At 51.6% G+C, this 14,180-nt stretch overlaps 1 protein-coding gene and 1 long non-coding RNA gene across 2 annotated transcripts in view; one reads left to right on the forward strand and one right to left on the reverse strand.

Moving 5' to 3' along the window:
- The window catches only part of PTPA (protein phosphatase 2 phosphatase activator), a 30,451-nt gene that overhangs the window by 1,534 nt on the left and 14,737 nt on the right, over positions 1-14,180 (forward strand). The window contains exons 2-4 of the mRNA XM_047070723.1: positions 4,017-4,114; positions 7,628-7,714; positions 12,308-12,433. Of these exons, the coding sequence (XP_046926679.1) occupies positions 4,017-4,114; positions 7,628-7,714; positions 12,308-12,433 (311 nt within the window). The remainder of the gene's footprint in view (positions 1-4,016; positions 4,115-7,627; positions 7,715-12,307; positions 12,434-14,180) is intronic.
- On the reverse strand, positions 11,651-14,169 carry LOC124505013 (uncharacterized). The gene is made up of 3 exons (XR_006960556.1): positions 13,913-14,169; positions 12,558-12,830; positions 11,651-11,847 (listed from the first exon to the last, which is right to left on the reverse strand). It is a non-coding gene; the product is annotated as an uncharacterized LOC124505013 (long non-coding RNA).

The raw sequence follows: 14,180 nt of genomic DNA on the forward strand, positions 1-14,180 counted from the left end.
AAAAATTTAAAAAAAAAAAAAAAAAAAAAAGAAGTTCTGGTAATGACTGTGAGAGCTATAAGCCAACCGGAATTCTGGGGAGATGAGTGCATCTCCAAAGTTGGGTGGCTGGAGAGACGACCCGGGCACCGAAAGAGATAAAGGGAAGGTATCTATATGGCTGGAAAGAGCCAGGTCCCTTGAGGTGGTGGTTCTCTTTGAAGTTTGAAACAGGACATTTTGGAACGAGTAGAAAGAACTACTTGACTTAGACAGTGTAGTGGTGAAAACCTTGGATTTTTAAGAGTTGTACAGAGCTGGCGCTGCCTGGCAAATCACATTCTCTATTTTTGAGAAACTGGGGCTGTTACATCTTCTGCACCGAGTTGCAGTGTGTGTTCCATTGATGATGTGGGCAAAACATGGCACGTGGTGGGTAGTCCGGAAATGTTGATTGCTGTTGGCCTTTTAAAAGGTGGTACAGGAGCGCCTGAGGGGCTCAGTCGGTTGAGCATCAGACTTCGGCTCAGGTCACGGTCTTGTGGTTTGTGGGTTCGAGCCGACATCTGGCTTTGCCCTGACAGCATGGAGCCCAGAGCCTGCTTCAGATACTCTTTCTTCTTCTCTCTCTGCCCCTCCCCCGTGCGAGGGCATGGTATCTCTCTCTCTCTCTCTCTCTCTCTCTCTCTCAAAAATGAATAAACAGGGGCGCCTGGGTGGCTCAGTCGGTTGGGTGGCCGACTTTGGCTCAGGTCATGATCTCCTGGTCTGTGAGCTCAAGCCCCGTGTCGGGCTCTGTCCTGACTGCTCAGAGCCTGGAGCCTGCTCCCGATTCTGTGTCTCCCTCTCTCTCTGCCCCTTCCCTGCTTGCTCTCTGTCTCTCTGTCTCAAAAATAATAAACAATAAAAAAATTTAAAAAATGAATAAACATTAAAATAAATAAATAAATAAATAAATAAATAAATAAATAAATAAATAAATAAAAGATGGTACAGATTGAACATGTAGGCTGGTTCTCTAATGATAGATGATAATACATTATCCTCTTTTGGGGGGTTTTGGGAACATCTCTAAAACCCTAGATAGTTCCACCTTATACAGTGAACTTGTAGGGTATCCACATGTCCCATGGCACCTTTGTCAGAGATTAGATCTGAAGCTGGAGAGACTGTTAACATAGTTCTCAGTCTGAAGGCCTGTTTCTTTGATTTGGGATCGTGTGTTCCAGTAACAACACGTGTGTATATGTCTTTAGTCCTTGTTGCAATGCTTCCTGCATGGTGGCCATTCCCCTGATACCTGCCTGGCCTTGCCTGGAGAGTTTCCCACCTGTGAAATAACTTCAGAAGGGCTGTCCCCTTGAAAGGAGCTGTTCTCTCTCAAACTTACAAAAGGGCTCTCTGTTCCTAAAGATCATTTGCAAGTTGATTATTTGGAGTGTGGAACACATTTTCTCATAAAAACAACGAGGTTAGGTTACCAGCTTGACCTATAAAGCTTATCATTTAGCATCGTAAAGTAGTAATTTACCAATAGTACAGGTCTCAGTTGGGCTTGCAGACCAGGTGGGAGGAGGAAGAGAGTATCTGATCTGTTTTTTGGGTTCTGATTTGAAGTTTGAATTAGGTAGAGGTTGGTCTTGTTCTCATCTCAGATTCTCTATCCTCCTCCTTAGGTCTCCAGGTATCCTAGTGCTTTCCCTTTCCTCAGGGCCTCTCCAGGCATGCTCCATTGTCCCAAATATCACATGTTCCAGAACCTTCTTAGAGCCCTGTCCCCTTTATACATGCAGCCAGTGTCAACTTGGTTTTAGGACACATTTATCATATGTTGTGAATGACTCTTTCTGGAGAGTTTGTGTTTTTTATTTTATTTATTTATTTAAAACAATTTTTTTAATGTTAATTTGAGAGGGAGAGAGAGAGAGACAGACAGCCAGCACAAGTGGGGGAGGGGCAGAGAGAGGGAGACACAGAATCTGAAGCAGGTTCCAGGCTCTGAGCTGTCAGCACAGAGCTCGATGTGGGGTGTTTGGAACTCATGAAATCATGACCTGAGCCAAAGTCGGATGCTCAACCGACTGAGCCACCCAAGTGCCCCAAGAGAGTTTGTGTTTTCAAAAGAAGGCATTCACTAATACCACAGGTCTTCAACAGTACATTCAGGCATGGCTCCTCTATCCAGGTCCCTTGGCTCCAGGTGTATTTTGGAATTCAGAGTTTCTCCGATTTCAGAAAGCAATGCTCCATAATCAAACAAAAATACTTTTGCAGCAAACTGTAAATTCCCTAAAAGAGATCTCTGCAAAGCCTGCCAATGTCCTCATGTTGGTTTAGGCTTAAGTTTTGTACCAGATGAATTTGTGCCGAACTTTTTTAAAACTTTGGGTATTTGGAGCTTTTTGGATTTTGGAATTATAGAGATTCAGGGCTTATTTTTCACAGCATCACAAAGTGAAGGGGATCCTTCAGTGTGGGGAAGAGACTTGTGGCTAGAGAGGCCAAGCAGTCATCCAAGCAGTCAGTTTTGGTGCTAAGTTTGCCTCTAGGTCAGTGCATGGAACTGCCCTGTGTTTTCCTTTCCTCAACTCCTGCCAGTATAGAAACTCTGTTTAAAATAGTTGTTTTTTTTTTTCTGTCTGATTCCAAAGTACTGTGTGCTAGTTTTTTTAAAAAAAGTTTTTTTAATGTTTATTTATTGTTGAGAGACAGAGCATGAGCAGGGGAGGGGAAGTGAGAGGGAGAGACAAAGAATCCAAAGCAGGCTCCAGGCTCTGAGCTGTCAGCACAGAGCCCGACGCGGGGCCCGAACCCACAAACTGTGAGATCATGACCTGAGCCGAAGTCAGACGCTCAACCGACTGAGCCACCCAGGCGCCCCTCCATGCAGTAAACACCTTTATATACCTCCTTGTGCATTTCTGTGAGCACTTGAAGGGTCGATGCCTACAAGTAGAACTTGGCTCAGGGGCGCCTGGGTGGCTCAGTCTTGATTTCTATTCAGGTCATGAGCTCATGGTTTGTGGGTTTGAGCCCCACATCAGGTTCTCACTGGCAGTGCAGAGCCTGCTTGGAATTCTCTCTCTCTCTCTCTCTCTCTCTCTCTCTCTCTCTCTCTCTGCCCCTCCCCCACCCCTCTCTCTCTCAAAGTAAATAAATGAATTTTTAAAAAAAATTAAAAAAGAAAAAAGAACTGTTGATTCAATGGGTATATGTGGTTTTTTTTAAAATTTATTTAAGTTTTTTTTTTTTTTTTTTTTTTTAATGTTTACTCTGAGAGAAAGAGCATGAGTGGGAGAGGGATAGAGAGGGAGGGAGACACAGAAACCAAAGCAGGATCCAGGCTCCAAGCTGTTAGCACAGAGCCCGACTTGGGGCTCGAACCTGCAAACCCTGAGATCATGACCTGAGCCAAAGTTGGAGCCACTCAGGCGCCCCTATGTGGTTTCTACTTCAGAAGCCCGTGCTGAGTTGCTTCCTCAGCAGATTCTACCAAGACTCCCACCAGCAGTGCAGGAAAGTTCCTGTTTCCCCTTCACAGTCGCTGCTGGATGTTTTCAATATGCCAACCTGATTTGGAAAGCCATCTCATCCAATTTACATTTCTTTGCTTATTCAGAGGTTGGCAGCGTTTTTTCAAATGTCTATCAGCCATTTGTATTTTCTTCTCGTCTTTGAATTGCCTGTTTATGTCTAAAAGGTCGACTTGGTTTTATTTTTCTAACCATTCTCTGGTTAGGGAGCTGGAGGTGAGGGGTGGGGCATGGTGGAGCCACTGAACTTACCACTTGTAGAGGGGACGGCCAGTACACTGGGGGCTCCTTGCCGAGTAAGGAAAGGCTTAACAAGCCATTACTCTGTCCTGGGAGTATATGTCTGGTTTACCGAAGGGACTGGATATTGGAGCCTTGGTTTAAAAGTGTGTGTGGGGGGGTAGGGAGAGGGAGACAGAAAGGGAGGGAGAGAGGGAAAGGGAGAAAGTTGGGTTGGGGCTAAGATTCTATTTATCTGTTTGCTTTTTCACTTTCTCTGTCAAGATTCTTCGGAGGATGCCCCTCCAGCCACTCAGAACTTCATCATTCCAAAAAAGGAGATCCACACGGTTCCAGACATGGGCAAATGGAAGCGTTCTCAGGTACCAGTGACATCTGCACTGTAGGGTCAGAGTTGGGATGACAAACTTGGGCTTTTTCAAAGACGGTGAGCTCCTGACCTTTCTTGCTCTTGGAACCGGAGCTGTTAGAAGCTAGGGAGAGAGATGACAGGGGAGCCGGCTGTCCCTGTCTCTCAGGGGGAGCACTCAGAGAACGCTTTAATGGGAAGGTCTCTGGGGTCTGGGGCCAGAGTAACGCTGGAGAGTTCTGCTCCTGGTTCTCATAAACCATCATCCCTTGAGTGTTGTATTCGCCGAACATGAGTGTCCTAGATGATGACACGGGTCACTTTGATTCTTGGTTGTAGGTTACAGCCAGTCAGGGAGCCAGCGTATCAAAGAGAGCTGAGGTTACCGCGTGGAAGCTTAGGCCCGGGAGGCGGCTGAGCCTAAAAATACCAAGGAGCTGGGACCTAGAACAAGGAGGAGTACAGACCAGCCCTCTGTGCTGCTCAGTCCAATGGTGGGCAGAAAATAACAGCTTCTGCCTCCCAGGCTTCTGGCACAGGCTGTGGAAAGATTGGGATTAAGAAAAGAAAGTCAGTTTCAGATCCACAGGGAAAGCCTTGGTCCCAGCTCCAGCCAGGTGCCTACACCTGGTCTGCGCAGTGGGGGTGGGGAGGGTCACTTCTACAGAAGGACAGATTCCCCGTGGGGAGTCTGCTGGGCTTATGCTGAGCCTGCACCCCCACCCAGCGTTGCCGTGCTTGGTCCTTCTTGGAGCTGTGCAAGCCTTCTGGCTTCTCTTTCACAAGCTTGCCTTCTAAATATTTGGAGATGGTTAACATGTCTTTTCTGTATTGTGTTCCCCCACCAAGTCTTTGCCAGGATTAACACCTTAGTCCCTTCGTCTGCTCAAAGGGCACAGTTTGAGTCCTTTTGTCATCTCGATTGTTCTACCTCGGGATTTCTAAACCTCTGCACTATTGACATCTTGGGACGGATAATTCTTTGTTGTAGCAGGCTGTCCTGTGCCTTGCAGCGTGTTTAGTAACTTCCTTGGCCTCTCCCCCTGCTAGATGCCAGGAGCACCCCTGCCCCTGGTTATTACAACCCAGAATGTCTGCAGACATTGTCAGAAGTTGCCTGGGAGCCCCATCGCCTGGGTTGAAAACCATGAGTCTACCCCCAAATGTGACTTTAGTTCCTTGCCTTCCCCCTGGATGTTTTCCAAGGAGGATTGGGTATTCATGGTGGGCCAAGTATTATTATTTTTTTAGCTCATTTAATCTTCACAAGAACTCTGGGAAGTGGGCTCAGTGGTCATCTCCCATTTTGAAGGTGAGAAAACTGAGGCCAGGAGATAAAGAAATTTAGGAAGGTGGCAGAGTTGGTAAGTGGTTGGGATGAGGTTCGGGATTCACACCCGGGTCCTCTGCCTCCAGAGACCCAGGGGTTGGGAGCCGCTATGCTTTAGGCCACAGATCAGCAAATTACTGCCTGCTCATCTAATCTGGACCTTGGCCTGTTTTTGTAAATAAAGTTTGAAATACAGTGAGTCTCATTTGTTTAAGTATTTTCCATGGCTGCTTTCCCAATACAGTGGCAGAGTTGGGCAGAATCGAGAATTTGTGAGCCAGACTTTGGGGCCCGCAGAGCCTAAGATCGTTACTCTTTGGTCCTTTGTAGGTAAAGTCGTTGACCCCATTGTAGGCACCAACATTTTTCGAGAAGTGTTGGTTACTTTTTCTTCTGGAGTGTATGTTGAACGATACTGGATAGAAGCCTTTCGCCTGTCGGTCAAGTGTACGGGCCTCTTGTGGGTGGATGAATGGCTCTGTGCCGTGGCCCACACAGTTTCACTAGGCAGCAGAGTGCAGCAGCCAAGAGCATGAGCTTGGGGCCAGGGAGGTCAGAGGTTGAAGCCCAGGGCCGCCATTCCTTTTCTTGTACTCGGGCAACTTGCGTAACCTGGCCAAGCCTGTTTCCTCTACCATAAAATGGGCTTGTTTGGAGGCCATAATGACACAAAGGCCAAAAAGTACCTGGCTCAGCGCTAGGCATCCGTGAGCCTCGCTGAGCGGCAGGCAGCGTTGTTACTCTTACAGTGACGAGGATGGTGGTGTTGGTGGAGACCTTGCATGTCATGTTTATAAGAATGACCGGAGCTTTGGTCAAGAGCCCCAGACCCACGCGGGAGCAGGGGCCGCGGAGGGCCACGCTGCCCCTTGCTGCTTCCTGTCTCTGTGTCCCGGTGTAGTTTGTAGGAATGACCGTGAACGCTAGCTGCCGGCGGGCCGAGGGCTCAGACCTGCTCTGCGACCCCTCATTTCCACTTGTTGCCGTTCCACGGGCGGTAGGAAAGGCCTGGTGCAGGAACACTCCCTTCTAGACTCTGAGTGGTCAGTTCTCAGGGCTTGCTGTGGCTGCTGCTGGCATCCTTAAGGCTTGGAGAAGGAGGGAGGAAGGAGATGGGAGGCGAGAGAGAAGAAGAGGAAACAGGACCAAACCGAGTCACCTGCTCTCAGAATTCCCTCTTCAGGGGCCTGCACCTCAGTGCTTTCTTTTCTTTTCTTTTCTTTTCTTTTCTTTTCTTTTCTTTTCTTTTCTTTTCTTTTCTTCTCTTCTCTTCTCTTCTCTTCTCTTCTCTTCTCTTCTCTTCTCTTCTCTTCTCTTCTCTTCTCTTTTTAATGTTTGTTTATTTTTGAGAGAGACAGAGCGCAAGCAGGGGAGGGGCAGAGAGAGAGGGAGACGCAGAATCCGAGGCAGGCTCCAGGCTCTGAGCCGTCAGCACAGAGCCCGACGCGGGGCTCGAACCCACGAACCGTGAGATCATGACCCGAGCCGAAGTTGGCTGCTCAGCCGACTGAGCCACCCAGGCGCCCCTCGGTGCTTTCTTAACCCCTGTGCTGGCAGCAACGGGGAAGAGAGCGCCCAGTTGGAAGCTGGGGATGGGTGTGCCGGGAGACCTGGCCGTGGGCAGAAAACAGTTTCTTCTCCTGGGAGCAGGGGGTCTGCACTGCAGGCTGACAGCCTGGTCTGTCTGGTGGGGGAAACTTCTGGAAGACCACCGGGTCTTGCCGGTATTCCTGCGCTCCTGGTGATAGGGTACAATCGTTGAGCACTTGGCCACACAGCCTTGGAGTCGGCCTTGCTGGGTCCTGGATCCACGTCTAATGAGATCTCGGTCTTAGGAGACCTTGGGCGGGTCTCCTCTCCTGAAGCCTTGGTTTCCTCATCTATGAAATGGGGAGAGTGACCGGGTCTGCCCTGTGGAGTTGTGTGAAGGAACTGCTGCCAGTAGTGGTGAGCGCACAGTAAAGTCTGGCCCGGGGTCCAGGTGTCACTGCGGTCACTGGCTTGCCAGCCGTGTAGGACGGAGGGTAGTGGTGGCGAGTTTGGCATTAGCCTTCAACCTCTGCTGCTGGCCGGCTGGGGGCCGGGGCCAGCTCGGGGTGCTTCGGTAGCCGGGTGGGGCTGGGGCTGGCCCGGGTTGTAGGGGGCCGTGGGTCTGACACCCCTCTCCCCGTCCCCACTCCCCGCTTTGTTTGGTAGGCATACGCTGACTACATCGGGTTCATCCTGACCCTCAACGAAGGTGTGAAGGGGAAGAAGCTGACCTTCGAGTACAAAGTCTCTGAGGTAGGCACAAGCAGGGAGCCTCTCCCAAAACAGCCCATAGGGTTGTGTGCTCGCTGCCCACGGCGGGCCAGGGCAGAAAATGAGATCGTCCAAGCACACGTGCGGGTTGGCGTTTTGGTGTCTGTATGGCCGATCTTTTCTGTTCTGTTTTGTTCAATCTGTGAATGGATGTATGTTTATAAAAATGGGATCAAGCTAAACATGCCGCTTGATAGCCTGCATTTTTGCTAACTGGTGTTTTTACGTAACTTTTTAAATTAAAAAAAGATCGCGAATGAAGGAAGCGAGCTCACTTCTGTTAGCGAAAGGGTCACTAACAGAAGCGTATTAACAGCGAGCTGACCCCCGCCTATGTTCCGTCTCCTACCCAACTTCCTGGGGCAGCCCTGGGCACGGTTCGGGGAATGTCACCCAGACCTGCCCTCTGAGCTCCCCCTGTCCCTCTGCCACCATGGAAACGGTTGCCTCATCGAGCCGGCCCTCATTTGCTTAAACAGCCCCTAACTGTGGACTTCTAGGTTGTGTCCCTGAATGTCTCTGCTCTGAATGTCTCTGCTCTGAACATCTCTGCGTATAGATCTGTGGGCGCTCTTCCCTGAGGAGCCCTTCTGGAAGTGGGGATGTTGAGTTGAGGGTGCGCACGGCAGGGTGGGTGCTCTCTGGCTGCTGTTTCGGAGACAGGGTGTTCGTGAAGAGAGGCCGAGAGCTGCGGGGAGGTGTGGGGCCTGCAGGCTGTTGGCTCTTGCCGGATGCCGTCTCCCACGGCCGGGCCCCAGGCCTCCAGTGGCCTCTTCAGTTTCTATCCCAGTTGGCCCATAGTCACCTTGAGACTCTTATCTCAGACACCAGGGTGCAAGTGGCCTCTCAGTGTCCCACCCTGTTGGGCCAGGCCTGGCTCTGTCACGACCGGGTCTCTCCACCTGTCCCAAGGCTGGCATTGCCCCGCTGGCCCTCACACCCCGCCCCGTGAGAGCTGCCCCTTCCTGGGCCGTAACTGGCTGCTGGGTGGCTGAGGTCTCGTTCTATGACTGGAGGGGAGCCAGGCCTGTGCTGGGAATAGACAGCCTTCTCCTGGGAGCTGGCCCACTAGTGATTTCGTGGGTTGGGAGAGAGTGGGCTCGTCCTTGAGCCTGTGGTGAGGGAAGCTGGGCTGGGCTCAGTGGGTGGGAAGTATGGTGGAGGAAGTCTAATTACAGGGGGATGTTCTAATTACCCTGGCAGATCCTGAGCTGCCAAATCCCCCTCGGGTCCCATAATTGCCCCTGACACTTTGATGGTAGACTCCACGCCAGCCAGGTGTTGTCCTGGCTCAGGAGCTGTTTTTTTTGGCTTAAGTGCTCGGGTTCTGGAGGCAGGCCGACTGGGTTTTGATAACCTCTCCCTTCCGAGCTGAGTGGCTTTGTCCCTCTCACGCTCTCGCTCTTCATCTGTAGGCGGAGGAGCCAGCACACCTAGTCATGGCCCCTGGGGGAGATTCACTGAGCTCTTCCTCGTAGGGTTGTTGGTACAGTGCTCGGTGCGTATTGCACACAGGGGGTGACATTGTCATCGTGAGGTCTTATCACTAGCTGTTTCTCAGGTCTGAGTTCTAGGAGTGATGTTACTGCTTCTTTGGAGGCTCTTCCTGAGCTGGGTGGGGTTCATCTCAGTGCCGGGGTCATGGGCTGCCTCTCATGTGCTGGGCAGAGGTGACTAGTTTGGCCTCCGGTCCTCAGCTGTTAGGGCATTGGAAGGAGCGGCTCACGGCATGTGGTCTCAGCCCACAGACGGGGGGGGGGGGGGGGGGGGTGTGTGTGCCGAGGGCCACAGGCTGCTCGGCTGCTCGGGGCTCCTACTTCCTCCCATTCCTGCTTCCTGCTGCCGCTGCCGGGATGGCAGCTGGGGAGAGGGCAGCACGGCCTTGGGTGTCGGGGCCTCCAGACCAGCAGCAGCAGAGGGAACAAGCAAGGGTGGTGTAGTGAGGCTGTCTAGACCAGCATTTAGAAGCCTTTCGTTAAGTTTGAGATTCTATCTGTCCTAATCTTTGGGGGTTCAGGTGTTTGATTTTTGTAAAATGTGAGTAGATAAGAGGCTTGGTTTTGCTGCTGTTCGGTTGGATTTTTAAGTTGGAGGCAAAGAAGAAGAAGAAAAAAAAAACCCTGGCAGGTAACGTTTGGGAGAAAATTTTACTGGTCCGTGAAATCCAAGAGGAAGCATTGGTTTAGGGAAACGGAGGGTAGCTCAAATGGTTGTTTGTCCTTCCTGGGGGCTCCGGCCCACAGCACCCCCCCCACCTTCAGCCCCTCTGCCTCAGTCAGACAATAGAGGCAGCCCCTGTGTTCTGAAAGCCCTCTCCGGGAGGAGCTAGGAGCCTTTTAATTATTCATCGCCCCAGCCAAGCCAGCAGCTGGGGCCTGGCTTCCGCAGCCTCCCAGCGCCTTCTTTATCCCCTTCAGTGCCTTGCCCACCATGGAGATCACCAGGGAGTTGGCCAGGCTGGTGCTTCCCTGGGGCCAGGGTTACTGAGCCGTCCCTCCTAAGTCCCAGTTGCTGCATGGGGTCAGGCTTGCTCTGGCCTTATCGGTTCCTGGTGACCTGGTTCTTCGCAAAGCTGGCTTTGGCAGTGCTTTCTGTCACATTTCAGCTGGGCAGCTTTAGTCACCCTGGCCCTCTGCCTCGGCCAGGTCTACAGGGACCTTCTCCTCTTGCAGGTTAACTTTTACTCTCCTGCACCGCCAAGCATAGAGAAAGGGAGGTGAGGGATGGCAGCAGTCAGGCCAAGGTCATGTTGCACAACACCAGGGGGCGCCGTTGCCGTGGACCGCAGTGTCTTTTGTGCCCCTGGAACTGTGGGCGGGGAGGGTGCAGGGTGGGGGCGCTGGCTGACATGTATTCTGTTGGCTCAAATCCACTCCCCCCCCGCCCCCCCAGCTCTCAGACTGTTCCTCTGCAGGGCCTTGCAACGCAGCAGTGGACCTGACCGTGCCTCGCCTTCCTCCTCACAGCTTCTCATGTGGGTCCCACCCTGGTAGCTCGTAGTATCAGGGGTTCCTGTGTGTGCCTAGTGGACGCAGGCAAGACCCGCTTCTTGGGAAGGTCTGCTTTCCCAGGGCTGTCCACCTCCGCACACGCTCTGCCCTTGTGCCCTCTGCTAGCCTTTTCTCGTGGCCTATTTACTTACTCATTTCTTGATTTTGCAAGCCACAGGCAAGAAGGAGCCCTTTTCTCGCTAGCCCTCCCAGACCTCTGTCTCGGATAGCCTCACCTGGTTTCCTCATTGAGTAACATCGTGTGTGCTAACGCTGCCCTGGCCTGCGGCACCGAGTCCACGCCTTGGTTCCTGCCTGCTGTGGGAAAGGTGTAGGGCGATGGGCTCCCAGACACCGCAGCCCCACAGAGCATCACACAGACTCGGCCCTACAAAGCCTCACAGGGGTTTGTACCTATGACCCGGCAGGTCCACAGAGTGGGAGTTAGCAGATTGTTGATGGGAGTGAGCGTATATTTGGAAATAACCCAAGCATTTAGCAGTGAGGGATTTGGTAAAAAATTATAGCACGTTGGCGCGGTGAAATGCTATTCGCGTATTAAAGGCTATTGTAAGATTGAGTTTACGTGTTGAGGTGGAACGAGGCTCATGAGGCACTTGACAAGGCTACAAGGCAGTGCGTGTCCCGTGACCTGTGTTTTATTTTTCTTTTTTATGAAGACTGGCAGATCTCTTTGTGTGTGTGTGTGTGTGTGTGTGTGTGAGAGAGAGAGAGAGAGAAAGAGAGAGAGACCTGTGTTTTGGAGCCTGTGTGTGTATAAACGTATGCCGCGGCCCCCGCCCGGCACTGGCAGCCTCTGGATTGCGGTGTGGTCCCGTCCCAACCTTAGGAGGTGTTTATCATCACGCCCATTTCCGAGGTGACGAAACAGCTTTGATGTCTACAGAGTTGTCAGATTGCTGTGTTCTGCACCAGAGACTAATCCTATATTGCATGGCAGCATCGTTTCACTTAAACAAACAAACAAACAAAAAACCCAAACACAGGCTCTGAGAATTCAAGCCACTTTCTCAGTGTCTCACAGCCCCTGATGGCGTTTTCAGGCGGATTTGAATCCAGGTCCGTCGGCCTTTAAATCCTTTCCACGAGAAACAGTAGAAAACACTATAAAAAGACAAAATTGGAGACTGCGTTAAAATGTGAATAGCATCTATTCCCGGGTAGCGGGATTTGTCCTCTTGCTTTGACATGACTGTTTTCTGTGACGAGTTGGTGTCGTGTACCTAACAGGAGACCCCAGTACAAGGTACTGAAGAAGATCAGGACTGGGGTTCTTGCTTATCCAGCAACTTCTTCTTGATAGGCTGGTTCTAGGAGACCAGGTGGTGAAGCCACTCCTGTCCCTTCAGCCACATGCTGGTCCCTTTCTGTTAAGTTCACTGTGCGCCCCCGGCCCCTCCTTCATATTCAGCATGGTCGAGAAGAAAGGGGGACAGCCAGGAGAACGCCACTTAATGCCATGCCTAGGGGTCATTGTCCCCTGGCAGTTGGGACGTCGCTCTGTGGCTCTAGCTGGAGGCCACTAGCGATTGTGGCTTGGCCCCCTCTATTTTGTCCATTACAGGCCATTGAGAAGCTGGTCGCCCTTCTCAACACGCTGGACAGGTGGATCGATGAGACCCCTCCGGTGGACCAGCCCTCTCGATTTGGGAACAAGGCCTACAGGACCTGGTATGCCAAACTCGACGAGGTGAGGCTGCCCCGGGACATGCTTGGGAGCTGGGCTAGGCGTGTGGGAGACTTTGGGCATCTCAAAATCACCGGGGAGTTTGTCAAACAGCAATTCCATTTGCCAAAAATACGAACGCGTTTACCCTGTACCCCGGCCGTCTTCTGGGAATCACTGCCGTGGAGGCCCATTCCTCAGCACAGTGCTGGTAATCAGGTCCGCGTTTGCATCGGCAATAGATTCCAATGCCCCAGGTGTCCGTGTGCAGGGCATCAGTTGAATAAGCTTGTAGATCCACCCTGGAGTACTACGCGGCTCTGAGAAAGACGAGGAGGCTGACTCGGGAGCTCAGGGGAAGGTGCTCTGGGATTTGTTGTTCCGTTGAAGAGGAGTCTGGGCTCTGACACGCGGTGAGCTACTTTTTGGCAGGAAAGAGACACATAAAAAGACATGTTTGTGTTGCTCAGTTTGCCTAAAGAAACTCACTGGAAGGATGCACAAGAGGCTAATAAAGCTGTGGTTTCTCTGAAGGCAGGGGAGAGTGGGGAGGGGGACAGAAACTTCTCAGTGCATCCCTTTTATAATGCGTTTGTTTTTGAATCGTGTAACGGTGATACCTGTTCAAAGCAAGCAAAAAAATAAAATGCAGGATCCTGGGCCCTGCCCTTGGAAAAACAGTCTTTAGGGTAGAGACCAGGAAGCCAGATTTTCCACAGGTCCCCAGGAGATTTTCGGGTGTCCATAGACTGAACTTAGAGAAACTTGGGTCCTGATTTGTCTGGCTCAGTGTTTTTGCCTGGAGCAGAGGGGAGTCCCAAGGACCCAACAAAATACCGTCCCTGCCTAAGAGCAGCTTGGGGCTGCCTCTGGACTCTAAGAGGGCACATGGTCTTTTTTTTTTTAAGATTGTGTGGAGTTACTGGCTTAAAGGAAGTTTAACACATCAGAGCTGTACAGCTTGATGGATCTTTCTTCCTTCCTCTCTTTCTTTTTTAAAGGAGATAGAAGTTTATTGACTACACCGCCAGGGAGCGGCAGGCAGGACAGCAGAGGAGAGGCTGTCTGCAACCTCGATAGATCTTAACCTACGTTTTTACGCTTGCACCCACCACCTGTATCAAGCGATAAAACATTCCAGCCTTCTAGCAGGGTCCTTATGCCTCCTTGAGTTGATATCCCCCAAACTCCTCTGATTTCTGTCCCATAGACCAGTTTTACCTGTTTGTGAACTGCCGACAGACGTGACTTCTTTTGCTCAGTGTCACGTCTCTGAGATGCACCCGTGTTGTGTGGAGCAGTGGCTCTTTTCCGCTGCGGTGTGGTGCCCCATCACATAACCAGCCCACAATCTGTTGCTGATGGACACTGCAGTTGAGGGCTGTTCCCGCATTTGGGCTACGGTAAATGATGCTGCTGTAAATGATGTGACCATTCTCTCACGCGTGTTTTGGTGGACGTGTGGCACACATCCTCGCTGCCCTGGGGACGTCAGCGACTTACCAGATTGGGGCAGGGGGTTGGATGGCTTCTTTTCCATTCCCTCCTATCTTGTCCTAGACCCTTGTCCCCCGGAGGAAGGCTCAGCAGGCTAAAAGCCGCCCCAGGTCGTCTCTCTGTAGCGTGAGAGGTGTCAGAGGAAATGTCTCCCTCCTCCTCTTTCTGCAGCCAGTCAGAGCAGGGAGCCAGGCCGGCCTGGCGTGGCCAGCCGGGCCCCAGCCAAATGCTGCCCCTGGGTGCCTGCCCACCGGGATGCTGCCTAATCTGCTGC

This window comes from Lynx rufus, unplaced genomic scaffold, assembly GCF_022079265.1.
Source record: "Lynx rufus isolate CCGP_SWC_20201006 ecotype Redwood Valley unplaced genomic scaffold, mLynRuf1.p SCAF_10, whole genome shotgun sequence".
Taxonomy (NCBI): domain Eukaryota; kingdom Metazoa; phylum Chordata; class Mammalia; order Carnivora; family Felidae; genus Lynx; species Lynx rufus.